A 12,763-nucleotide genomic window follows, 5' to 3' on the forward strand; every position below is an offset into this window, starting at 1 on the left:
GGAGGGGGCAGAAAACACAGGCCTATTATAGCATTAAATGGTGGATATTTATTAGAAAATGACAAAAAACTTTTCAAACAATTGGATGTAATATAAATTAAAAAACAGCCTATTTTGATGACTTATGTTCCCCCTTCTAGTTGTTTATTGTAGCGCTGTCCTTCGCCTCCTTCTCCAAGGCTCTGGCAGGAACCTACATGAAGAGCTCCATCACCCAGATTGAGAGACGTTTTGACCTTTCCAGCATGCACATTGGACTCATAGATGGCAGTTTTGAGATGGGTACCATCGATCTGTTGATTTAACCCTAATCTTTTGTGCATCTGATCAGTTTTGTTTATGCCACGTTTTCTGTGTGACTCTGTAGATGACGATTCTCTAAATGTATAGGGTTTTCTTCTGCTCTCTCGGTTTCTCTTTCTTGGAGGTAGGCAACTTGTTGTTTCTTGCTGTGGTCAGCCATTTTGGGGCCAAGCTACATCGGCCCAGATTCATTGCTGTGGGCTGCTTCGTCATGGCTGTAGGGTCCTTTCTCACCGGCCTGACACACTTCTTCATGGGACGGTAAACATCAACAAACACCCAATTTTTAGAAACTTTTGCAAAACAAAAATGATTAAAAATGACCTTAAATTTCTCATTGTGGTTTTCACAGCTACAAGTACAACACAATCATTCAGGTTTTCCAGAATGACAGTGTGAACATCGCCGCCTGTGCGGATCCACTGAAAACTGAAGTACCTGAAATTCAGATAGAGCCTTCTGTGGAAGATAACAAAGGTAAGACTGTGGGCTACACACAGGGTTCAAATAGGTGCCATCAAAATGATTTCCACTGATACATAATTAATGTGGATGTCCGTTAAAGGTGCACTATGAGTTCCTGTATGGTTTCAGCACGATTTTGTCTCAAATCGTAGGCATCTCTCCTTGATCCGCTAGCTGCCTGCCCCCTGAATATACTGTGAAAAAGCCCGGTCTCGGTAGACAACACAGGGGTTGTAAACGTCAAACAAACACTAGGGGCACAGGCTGTGCACCAAAATACAACAAACCACGTTCCAGGAGCTACTCTCAGATACAGCTCACGCTACTCAATTAACTCTGCTCACTGTGTGATTGGCTGGAACGTGGTTTGTTGCATTTTGGTGCACAGCCTGTGCCCCTAGTGTTTGTTTGACGTTTACGACCCCTGTGTTGTCTCCTGGCTTTTTCACAGTGTAGTCAGGGGGCAGGCAGCTAGCCGATCAAGGAGAGTCAAAGTGCAAATTTGAAACTGAAATGCTTCTAGCGTTGCTGTATATTCTTAGTCTTCTTACATCAATACTTACAAAGTCACATATCTGCACTTGTAAAAAAAAAAAAATATATATATATATATATATATATATATATATATATATATATATATATATATATATATATAACTCTGTTATATTAAACTTTAATGAGATAGGAACAAGTGCTTCAAATTTGGTTCAAAGACCCTTGGTTAGAGCTGTAGAGATGGAGGGGGCTTACCTTGGAGACCGCATGGGATCAGCCCGGAAAAGGAAATCTAAATCTAAATATATAAATAATAAATCTAAATATATATTAAACTGAAGAAGTATAGCACAAGAATTACAAACCTAACAATAAAACATGCACAGTACTGGTTACATGGGTGGAGATGGTAGATGCATTTCCCTCTACTCAGTGAACAAGAAACTTTGCCAGTAGCATATATATATATATATATATAAAGAGAACGCCTTAACATGACACTCATCATTCTTTCAACCATCCCTGAAATGCACTGATCCTGTACTGAGCTTCAGAGTCACTCACCTCCCGTGCCGTCTACTACCTTCTGCTCACAGCTGCTATAGTTATCCACCCCAAAGCTACACCTCTTGGGTGGCTAATGATCAGTCAAAACATATAGAATTTGAACCTGACAGTTCTTGATGCAGTATTCACATGAACAGTGCCAAGGATCAGTTTGTGTGTGGACTGCAGACTAAGCACAACAAGAGCTGAAAGCTGAAAAAAGAAAGACAGACGTGTGACCATCAGGTCATATATCATCACTGAAAAAGCAGACATGTAATGTTGAATGATAACAAATTCAGCTTGGACACATATCTGTTTATGTATTCTTCAATATTTGAGATGCTACTTCAGTCTTTCTATTGTTGAGCCATAATACATTTTTCTTCTTTCAAAAAACACATCGTACACCCACGGAATGCAATGTATTGATCCTGTTCAGCCATTCGGATGAGATGTATTTAGAAAGAAACAGAATATGGAAGTCACATACAGTGCATGTGGTATGTAAGCTTTTGAATCAGCTCCACATTGTGGTTTGAGCCTTTAGTTTCTTTTTCTCATTAACTTGTGAATGGGAGGGGGGGCTTTTGATACACATGCACCAATGTCTTCTTTTAGAACCAAAAATATGATAAGAATCTCTGTGAATAGTGCAGACAATACACACATGCACTGCGTGGTGATTTGAGCTACTTGTAAAAACGAATGCCTTTTCTACATTTGAGTTTAGGAATTGCACTGACCTTTGGAGATTTCAAACACAATTGATGTTAGAAAGCAGTGTCTGTGACAATTACATCTTTGTAAAAAAAAAAAAAAATGTGTTCATATTGTGTGTTGTCGTTATGGAGCCTGTGTGAGAGAGTCTGGTTCCAACATGTGGATCTATGTGTTCCTGGGGAATGCTCTGCGGGGGATCGGAGAAACCCCGGTCACACCTCTGGGCATCTCTTACATCGACGACTTTGCTAAAGCGGAAAACTCACCCTTCTATATAGGTAAGGTATTTTTGCTCATTTTGGGTTTCCAGTGGGATTTTTAAAGGGTTCAAATGACATGAATTGTGTCAACCCACCGATTGAAAGTATTTTCTGGTCACGTGTGTCCTTTACCTTCTCAACCAGATGTATTCCCAATGGAGTTCTAACAAAATTCCTCTTTTCACCTCCTCTCTTCCAAACCACATCAAACAAAATGTTTGTCTATCTAGTGATTGCTTTGTTATTTGCAGCTTGTCTCCAGACCATCACTCTCCTGGGCCCCATGTTTGGTTTCCTCCTGGGCTCCTATTGTGCCAAACTATATGTTGACATTGGATATGTTGATATCGGTAAGTGTAATGTGTTTGTTTTAAAAATGAAACGCCTCCTGTGTAGACAGGCCGACAGATTTAAAAGGAACAACGCCTTTTGGCTAGAATATCATGTTTTGACAGAAGAGACATGGTGACTCTGGCAAAATGGAAAAATCCCATTTGCTTTCTATCGAGGGAACCAGGGCAATGCTTACTTTCCAGGTTGGAAATACACCATCCCTGCAACACTCTATATGGTCACTTCACACAAAGGAAGTGACAGATGGAAATTGGAAATGAAAGTGATGAGTTAAACACACATCAGGCTTCTTGTTCCTGCTGTGTACTCACTCAAATGCTCTTTCCTGTCATCCAGAAAGTGTGACCATCACTCCTAAAGATGCTCGCTGGGTGGGCGCCTGGTGGATGGGCTTCATGGTGTCCTCCGCCCTCCTCCTCATCTCCAGCATTCCCTTCTGGTTCCTGCCTCGCTCGCTGCTAAAGCCAGAGGGAGCCGACGGCAAGCCAACTCCCACCCGTGGGACCCTAGATGGGAAAGAGGGTGCCCCCAACAACAATCACAACCTCAAGCTGACTGACATCGCTAAAGGTTGACACAATCCTCTTCTTCTTCCTATAACAGAACACTGATGATACGTTATTTCATTTCCAGATCAAATTCACTATTTAGTACAGATTTGGTATTATAATAGATTACAGCATGAGTCCAGGTTTATGGTCACTGCTTGATTTTCCCTGGATGTGCTCCCACAGGGTTTTTCCCCTCGCTGAAGCGCCTGTTGGGAACTCCTGCCTACTTCCTGCTCCTTTGTGGGAGCATCCTGAAGTTCAACTCTTTCATTGGCCTGTTCACCTTCAAAGCCAAATACATGGAGCAACAGTTTGGACAGTCTGCATCCAGAGCCAACTTCCTCATAGGTGAAAAATAAATATAGATAAACTTATTTGCTATATGTAGAAAACTTCTACTTTTACATCTCTGCTCTTCCCATAGCGAGGCTGTTGCCCGTATGTGCCGGTGTGATGTATTGGTTATGGAATTCAAGCTTTCGATTAGAATCTTTTTTTTTTTAAATAACATTTATTTCACAATTGCAATTGAAAGCAATGAAGCTTACCAAGAGTCCTCGACATTTTGGGAAATATGTTTAGTGGCAGTTTTTGCTGAGAGTCTACCATGGACTGTATGAAAACGCTCTCTACGCTAAATATGGAGTTGGACCCAGAAGGCAGTTAGCTTAGCATACTATAAAGACAGAAAACAGGGAAAGAGTTAGCTTGTCTTTTTAACATTTTAAATTGTTTGTTAATTTTTGTTATGTTTGATTATGTTTAAACAGATAAAGCAATGCACACACTCTGTAAGAGAGTTACAACATAATCTATGGTTAGTGTTCTATGATTTAGGCAGTTTGCATCCCTGTGATAAAGTTCAAAAGGCAGAGCTTCAGTTGGCAGTGCCTGGTGTCTCCTGGTACACTGAGCACAAAGCTGATATGTGAGACTTCCTAGTATAAGACAGGCCTCCCAGTGTCTAGACCCCCTCTGTGTTTTTCTTCTAGGTGTGTTGAACCTGCCAGCAGTGGCTGTGGGGATCTTCCTGGGAGGGCTGCTGATGAAGAGGTACAAACTGAGTTTGGTGTCAGGAGCTCAGCTCTCTTTCGCCACATCCTTCATGGCATACCTCCTCCTGCTGCTGCAGTTTGGCACCAAGTGTGATAACATTCCCATGGCTGGCCTCACCATCTCATACAACGGGTCAGTGCTGAGACATGAGGGGTGTATGAAGATGACCACAGCTTTAACAAACCAAAATAATGTACCAAAGGAAGTCCTTTTCACAGCCTCAGAATACAATGCAGCTAGTATAAAATATAAACCTTTTGCCCTGCAGGACGCAGACTGTGTCATCCGACAGGGATATGCTCTTCTCGGAGTGTAACAGAGACTGCTCATGTTCAGCAGACGAGTGGGACCCTGTGTGCTCAGACAGCGGCATCACCTACATCTCTCCATGTTTGGCTGGCTGCCTCGGCTCCAGTGGATACGGCAAGAACACAGTAAGGGACTGCACTCGTGGATGCATAAAAGAGGAGCATGTTCAGTGGCAGACTTCTGTCACTTTCATGCTCAACAGACAGGTTGAGGAGGTCCTTTGTCCCCAGGGCTATCCAACTCTTCAATACCACACAAAGGGGGAGGGGAGAAATTGACTTTTCAGCATGAGCCTGTCTCTCTCAGCCCCTACCACCATTATATCTCTGTCTGCTGTACACCTGGCTGTCTTATACACAATCTGGACTATGGTCATAACATCTAACATCTACATCCTATAACTTCTTAAAGTATATTACTTCTTTTCTAGTTTGCCAAGCAATTATATTATGTTTACATTCTTGTCTTTTCATAGTCATAGTTAATATTTAATTAGAAGCTATTGCACTGTTCAATCCTTGCACTGTTCACTTTTGCACTACCACATACTCTACCATAGCACCTTATCAGGGTCATTGCATCACATGGCCAGTCCATACCAGACCTTTGTAATCACAAATTGTTAACTCTTTAAAATTCTGTGAGTGATTTTATGTATGTGAGATATACAGTATGTGTTTATGTGTGTTTGTTGGTGTTGTCTAAGGTACTGGATGCCTACATTTTCCCTCGGGATGAATAAAGTATCTATCTATCTATCTATTTATCTATCTATCTATCTATCTATCTATCTATCTATCTATCTATCTATCTATCTATCTATCTATATATCTATCTATCTATCTATCTATCTATCTATCTATCTATCTATCTATCTATCTAAACATACATTTGTTTATAGAAATAGGAACTCTTTAGGATTAGGAAATCACCCTGAAAAGCGTCTGAACAGCATCACCATAAACTGATTAAGCATAGGTTTATCAGCCGTACAAAGCAGCCCACAACCCTTATTCCAAAGAAACACTCCTCAGCAGTCCACATCCGGCCCTGAACATTTCACTGAATGAAAGAATTGAATCATGACAACTCCAAAGAATTATAAGTAAAGCTACTCGGACAGCACTCCAATTTAAAAGTTTATTGCTGCACAACGGATGTTTCGGGCAACGCTCTTCTTCAGGGTGTGCACAGGCAATTACAAACTCCAAAGAATTACAATATTAATTTCTTCACTTTCTCTCCCTGTTCATCAACTCTCTCTGTCAAGTAGTTACTTTATCAAAGCATACATTCATGTTCTTTTCTCTGGAATTACTACCAATATCAGATTCAAAGTTTAAACTGCATTACTTAATTTCTCATTATTGCATCACATTTTTTGTTTTAAGGTCGCACATTCTGTAATAATCACATTTGTCACCTAATGGTTGATTACTGATAAGGTTATCATAAGATAAGTGTAGTCCACCATACTCAACTCCTTCCCACATTTTTCTGTGACCTGTTTATCATGTTTGTCATTCATCTGCTATTTTATTGTCATTGTTTGTCACTTAATTTCCATTGTTCTCTCTCTCTCTCTCTCTCTCTCTCTCTCTCTCTCTCTCTCTCTCTCTCTCTCTCTCTCTCTACCAGGTCTTCCACAACTGTAGCTGTGTGTCCGCCTCTTTCCCAGCAGGCAGCAGTACATCGGTGAGGCTGGGCCAGTGTCCGCATGCCAAGGACTGCAGCCGCAGTTTCACCTCCTACATGGCTGTGTCTGTTCTCAGCTCCTTCATCAACGCTCTGGGAGCTACACCTGGCTACATGGTCATCATACGGTCTGTGTATCCATTCCTGGCAAGAAGGAAATAATGAGAAGTGGGAAGATTAGCACTACCGTAGATCATTCTTATGATTTGAACCTAAGTGAGTCGTGAGTGACATCATAAACATCATCGTTCTGATGCTGCAGCTTCATATGTAGCATACAGACGTGAGAGTGGTATCTATCATGTTATCTTACGCTAGGCAAGAAAGCAAATAAGCATATTTACCCAAAATGTCTTTTTAACTATTCCTTTAAAGACACTGATTGGCGTAGCATCTTTCTACAAAAGGATTTATACAAATGACCCTGTGTTGTTTTGTAATTACAGGTGCATCTCACCAGAGCTCAAATCCCTTGCACTGGGTATCCAGGCCTTGGTAACTAGGACTCTTGGTAAGCTTCATTGCTTTCAATTGCAATTGTGAAATAAATCTTTTTACTTTCTTTGCAATGTTAGCACATTCTGAAGCAGAAAACTAAAGATCTCTGGTAAAAATAACACCTTTAGTCTAGTTTGAGTAGACATTTTTATATTAGTTTGGCATGTGGCAGTCAAACTAAGATCATGAGAAATATGATTGAGGAGGGACACAATATTCCTCTCCATTCCAATATGTAACAGTGCATATTTGGGCGATACTTTGTCTGTAGGTGGACTTCCTGCACCCGTGTATTTCGGAGCCCTGATTGATTCAACTTGCCTGAAGTGGTCAGTCAAAAAGTGCGGGGGCAGGGGGACATGTCGCATTTATGACTCTGAGATGTACAGGTACGACATGGGCCACAAATGTGCAAACAGAACGTGATTGCTAAAATTAATTTGCTAATAGAAGTGTTGAGTGTTTCTCCACAACTTTCTCCACCATAGCAATACAGATATCTGCCCTTTATTGCCTTCTGTGCATCTTTTGTCTCTATACTTTCAGGATCATCTTCCTGGGTCTGATCACATGTCTCAGTGGTTCCTCGTATTTCTTCATCATTGCCGTCATAGTCCTCCTCAGACGACAGTTTCGGAAACCAGAGCGAAAACCAGAGACGCAGAATGAAAAGGCTTCAAAGTCAATTGAACTTCGAACCCCATCAAACCCCACTGAGGGCCAGTCCGGCGCTCCTAAAACTCCCAAACCGCCTCATGCTCCCAAAGTTTGGGTAGGGATCGCAACAGATCTGGAGGAGGGAGGGGAGGTTCACAGAACAGAGCAGCTCTACCAAGACGTCAGACCTAGCTCCTCAGATAACACCCGGGAGAGACAACAGCTCAAATCCTTAACGGAGACCACTGTTGCGTTGACCCCTCTTCCAAGTGAGGAGGCAAAGATGGAGATGGATGGGCTGAAGTCAGAGGAAGAGGTGAAAGAGGGAAAAGACGAGGTTTGCCAGGGGACGAATGCACGGTTGGAAAAAGAGGACCGTCTCACAGATGACAAGGAGTTAGAGAAAGAAACTACACACAGTAAAGAAACTCACGGCCCACAAAACTAAAGTGCTCACCGATGTGTTCTCAAACGAGCCCAACTGGGACCGTGAATGTTACTGAGTTTGGCTAAAAGTCACATTTACTTGGATTGTCAAGAGGGATTGCTTTTTCATCTGGGCTGTACCATGCTCTATGCTAACAGTATTTCTTTCCCCTTTGTATTACAGTATAGAGCTGTTTTATTACATTTAGTCCTGAAGAGGAAATGGGCTACCAGTGATCCTATTTTCACAGTCGTAGAAACATAGTACAGTCCTACTTTTTGACGTATAAACATGAAATAGCAACGGGTGTGCACACTGACCAACAATTCAAAAATATTGACTTGTGTATTACATATTGTGTAATACATGATTACACAGCAGCCCTGCATTGAGTTTGGCCGAAATAAATGTTTTTCTTTTTATGTCAATAAATGAATCCTTGAATGTGTAATATTATTGCCACATTACATTTTGCAGATCAGATCTATGCACAGCAACATACATCAAACCAATGATACACACTATAATGCTGTGGACACAAATAACATGAAAATTAAGTTCCTCACAGGTGGCTTATGTGCTAAAAGTGCAAATAGATTTTTAAACGTCAGGTATGGCATTGTTAATTAAACCTGCAGTAATAGATTTTTTTGGTCACTTGGAGGCAGCAGAGCAAGGTGTAAATTTATACAACACTGGCATATTATCACCTTATAACACTGAACTCATCTGGAGTCGTGTTTCTGGCCACCTAATGAATGTAAGTCCAATATTCACTCTGGTTTACTCCTCAACAACTGAAGGAATTATCTGCCTCTCTCTAGCTGCAAAATGCTTTGCTATGTTCACCAGCTAGTCGCTAACTCTCGGTCTGCCATTTGGTTTTGGGCAGGTAGTGTACAGCCGGTCTGTTAGAACTTCTTTTTTGCTGCCTTCTGCGTATGGAAATTATGCCGATGAGAGCTGTGAGAGTGAACCAAAACATTAAAGTTGCATGCCGTAAAACCAAAACAATTAGTTGAAAGATACTATAAAGCTCTGTAAAGTGGAGAGCACAAGCTACGCCTTTTTTCACATTGCTGTTGTTTGGTGTTGCTGTTGTTGATCCATTGTTGATCTAAAAATATTGATTATAGCAGCTTAAAGTATGGATAAAAGTTAGGTTTGTTTGTCTGGACACAGGCACATGTCTTACATTAGTTGCATATATAGCAGTAAAAGATATCCAAAATGGAAGATCACTTTGAGTTCTCCTTCTTTGAATGCCTTCTTTCAAGCTCTACTGTTGTGTACACCGTCACTAGTGGAATCACAGCACTACTATGATTCAACATTCACAAATGGGAAACTCACCATTTGGCCTAACTGTATGTATGAGCTTCATAATGTTCAAAAACATTTTATAAGCACATTCATTTAGAGAAGATATCAGTGCAATAATTAGGCTGGAAGAAGAAAAAAAATTAGCAATATTAGTCAGATAAAACAACAAACCACTACCATTCCTGCCCAAAGAGTCATTTATTAAGTAACTGTTCCCAGTACAGGTGGGTGTTGCTGACGTTAACTGTATATTTGTGTCTGTGGATGCATCATCGGCCAGAGGGACAAACACACACACAAACACACACACACACACACACACACACACACACACACACACACACACACACACACACACACACTGATTACATGTGTGTGTGAGGGCTTCTCTGAGAGGGATCTCTGTGACCGTGAGTTGTGTTACTCCAGTTGTGCGTAGGTGTTGTAGATGTTGTTTAAGTAGTGCACCATGCAATAGTGGACACACTTCCAGTCCGAGTTAACAATAATGAACTTGAACATCATTATCAGAGGCCACAGCAGCAATACCTTTACTGGCACTGGCTACTTATCTACTAATCACCCCCCCCACCCCCATGACTCTTGATCCCTCTTATGTCCATCGCTAGATGAATACTAATTGAGCTTGTGTATTGGAGCTTCCAAGCCCAAATCTCTGCACTGAATGTGAAAATGCTGCTATATAGAGGAAATAAGAATGGACTAAGAAGAATTTGTGATTCCTTAAAGATTGTGGAGGCTCACTTACCATTTCTGTAAACTGAGGGTTAGTTGTGCTATCAGTGACTTTGCTTCTGTGATGGGAGCAGGAAATTGAGCTGCCACCCATGTAACATCTGGCTCCTAACAACACCAGAGTAACCCAACGGACAAGAAAACAGAGTGTTACAAGAGACATGTTTCCCCAGACTATATCTTATAAAAATAGACTTAAAATCCTACACATACCACCCACTTTCTTCTTTATCTCCCTTTCTCTGCCTTTTCTGTCTTCTATCTTTTCTTTCACCCCATCCTTTCTTTAAAGATTGTGCACATTAACCTTTCTAAATACCTTGCTCAGATCCACTAGAGAAGTTTAATATTTAATAGGTTAATTATATATTAAATCATTATTATTTTATCAACCAGCATTTGCCAATGACACAGGATAGAATACATTAAACAGGCATTGACAAAAACCTGTAGTGGCAAGACAATCCTAAAGTAATTGCATTTTTTGTTAAATGTCCTGCAGAAATCACCCTCGAAATAACAAATGTGAGTGTCAGGGAAGGGTGGAGTAACTTAGCATCATCATCATAAATTTGCTTCAGAAATAGACCATAATGTATATGCAAACTATATAATCCATGTAAAGTAGTGAAATCTTTGTGTGCAGTTACTGCAGGTTTTCTTGGTAAAGCTTACAGGAAACACAGGGTGTTTGCTGGACCTCGGTGGGTTTGGGGGGGGTGTTAAATGTCCATTAGGACTGCACTATATCTCTCTGTTAGCTCAAAGCTGTGGTTAAACCCACAAGCACTTACCAACATCCTGCAACCTGTGGCGGCATCTCCCCACTGAGACTGTGGGATGAACGTCAGGAACATGGTCAAGGTAGTCATTATAAATTTTATGTTTAATTTAACGTTCTTGAATACTGTGATAATTGCATTTTTATGACTGCTCCTACAGTATATTTCTAGTTCATTTTCTATTTAATCCAAACAAAGCCCTGTTTCAGCTGAAAACACATCAGCCCCCATGCAGCAGAGCTAACAATCTAAAATGTAATTTTTTTTAGAGACTGAGTTATTTCATAGGAGAGATTTCTGTATTTGTGTTTTTTTCTGCTTTTTTCAATAATTGATTTAAAGTGGGCGTGGCATAGCTGGGAAAAGTTGATGTCATATATTCCCATGCACCAATCAGAATTTAGTAACATTTGAATCAAAGTCTGACGACAGTTGTGTGGTTGTTTGCTTTAGCCACATGGTGGCAGTGGTAACCGGCTGTAAACACAAACACTGACGTCACCTTTTAAGTTGATATGGCTAACTTGTTAGCAGACAGTTGCCTATTTACTGTACACATCCTGCAGACATGAAGCAATATTAGCATTTATTTGGAGCAATAGCAATATTTACTCTGTTTTAACTGCTAACTCCTGAAGGAAATATCTGGGTCTTTAGCTGCTAAATGCTTCTAAGTTCACCAGATAGTCGCTAACCTGCTGCGCATGCAGCGTACAGTCATATATTAAAGCATTGTCACTGAAAACAGCTGCCTGCTGTAGCCGGAAGTGACAATGATGAGAGCGGTGAGAGTCAACCAAAAGACTAAAGTTGTGGACCGTAAAACCAAAACAGTGAGCTAAGAGATGCTAAAATGCTAAATAGAGCTATGGGGAACTGCAGAGTCGGGTGATAATTCTTAATTTGGGGTATGTCACTACAGGCAACACCCTTCACATTACGCACTATTATTTGACCCGTTGTTGATATAAAAATATTGATTATAGCAGCTTTAAAGTTAAATACTTTAAAAAAGACTTAATATTTCAAACACACTTTTTCGTCTACCAGCGAAATGGCTAGTGAATGTTCAAATTTTGTATTGGTTTTTGGGCTGGTGAGTGAAGCAAATCTACCAGCCACTTGTATATATTTTACCAGTATTTGGCTGGTAAATGGTGCTACTTTTGAACCCTGACTTCAAACGAAGTTTGCAAGAAAATATTGCAAAGAGATGTGATTGCTAATTGCTAACTAGTCACATTTCCAGGTCACGTGCGCCAAGTGTTTTACCACTTCACTTCATTAATTAGCACTTTCTCAGTTGTTGGTGACGTGTCCTGTCAAAATAATGAGACTGCATTTATTATTAACGATAATTCATCTTCCCATTTATAATTCATCTTCGATGAAGCCCAGTGGGAGGCAGAAGGAGGGCCAGAGTTTGGTGACCTAAAACTTCATTACGTGTCTCAAGGTAAATAGGAAGACAACTTTCCTCTCCCTGGTGTGGGTTTATGGCGGGTCAGTCCCATCACCGAGGCTGATGACAATGATGACGAAGATGAGGATGGTGACGTA

General features: G+C 40.7%; 1 protein-coding gene across 1 annotated transcript; it reads left to right on the forward strand.

Annotated features, from left to right (window-relative positions):
* The first annotated feature begins 210 nt into the window (after window positions 1–210).
* Window positions 211–8,501, forward strand: slco1e1 (solute carrier organic anion transporter family, member 1E1). Its single transcript, XM_028570474.1, has 13 exons — window positions 211–282; window positions 432–564; window positions 656–780; window positions 2,667–2,813; window positions 3,047–3,145; window positions 3,486–3,719; window positions 3,884–4,048; window positions 4,693–4,892; window positions 5,032–5,190; window positions 6,704–6,888; window positions 7,207–7,271; window positions 7,530–7,647; window positions 7,805–8,501. The coding sequence occupies exons 1-13, from the start codon at window positions 246–248 to the stop codon at window positions 8,361–8,363; spliced, it is 2,226 nt and encodes a 741-aa protein (XP_028426275.1). The 5' UTR covers window positions 211–245; the 3' UTR covers window positions 8,364–8,501.
* The last annotated feature ends 4,262 nt before the right edge of the window (window positions 8,502–12,763 follow it).

The sequence above is a fragment of the Perca flavescens genome, chromosome 23, assembly GCF_004354835.1.
Source record: "Perca flavescens isolate YP-PL-M2 chromosome 23, PFLA_1.0, whole genome shotgun sequence".
Lineage (NCBI taxonomy): Eukaryota > Metazoa > Chordata > Actinopteri > Perciformes > Percidae > Perca > Perca flavescens.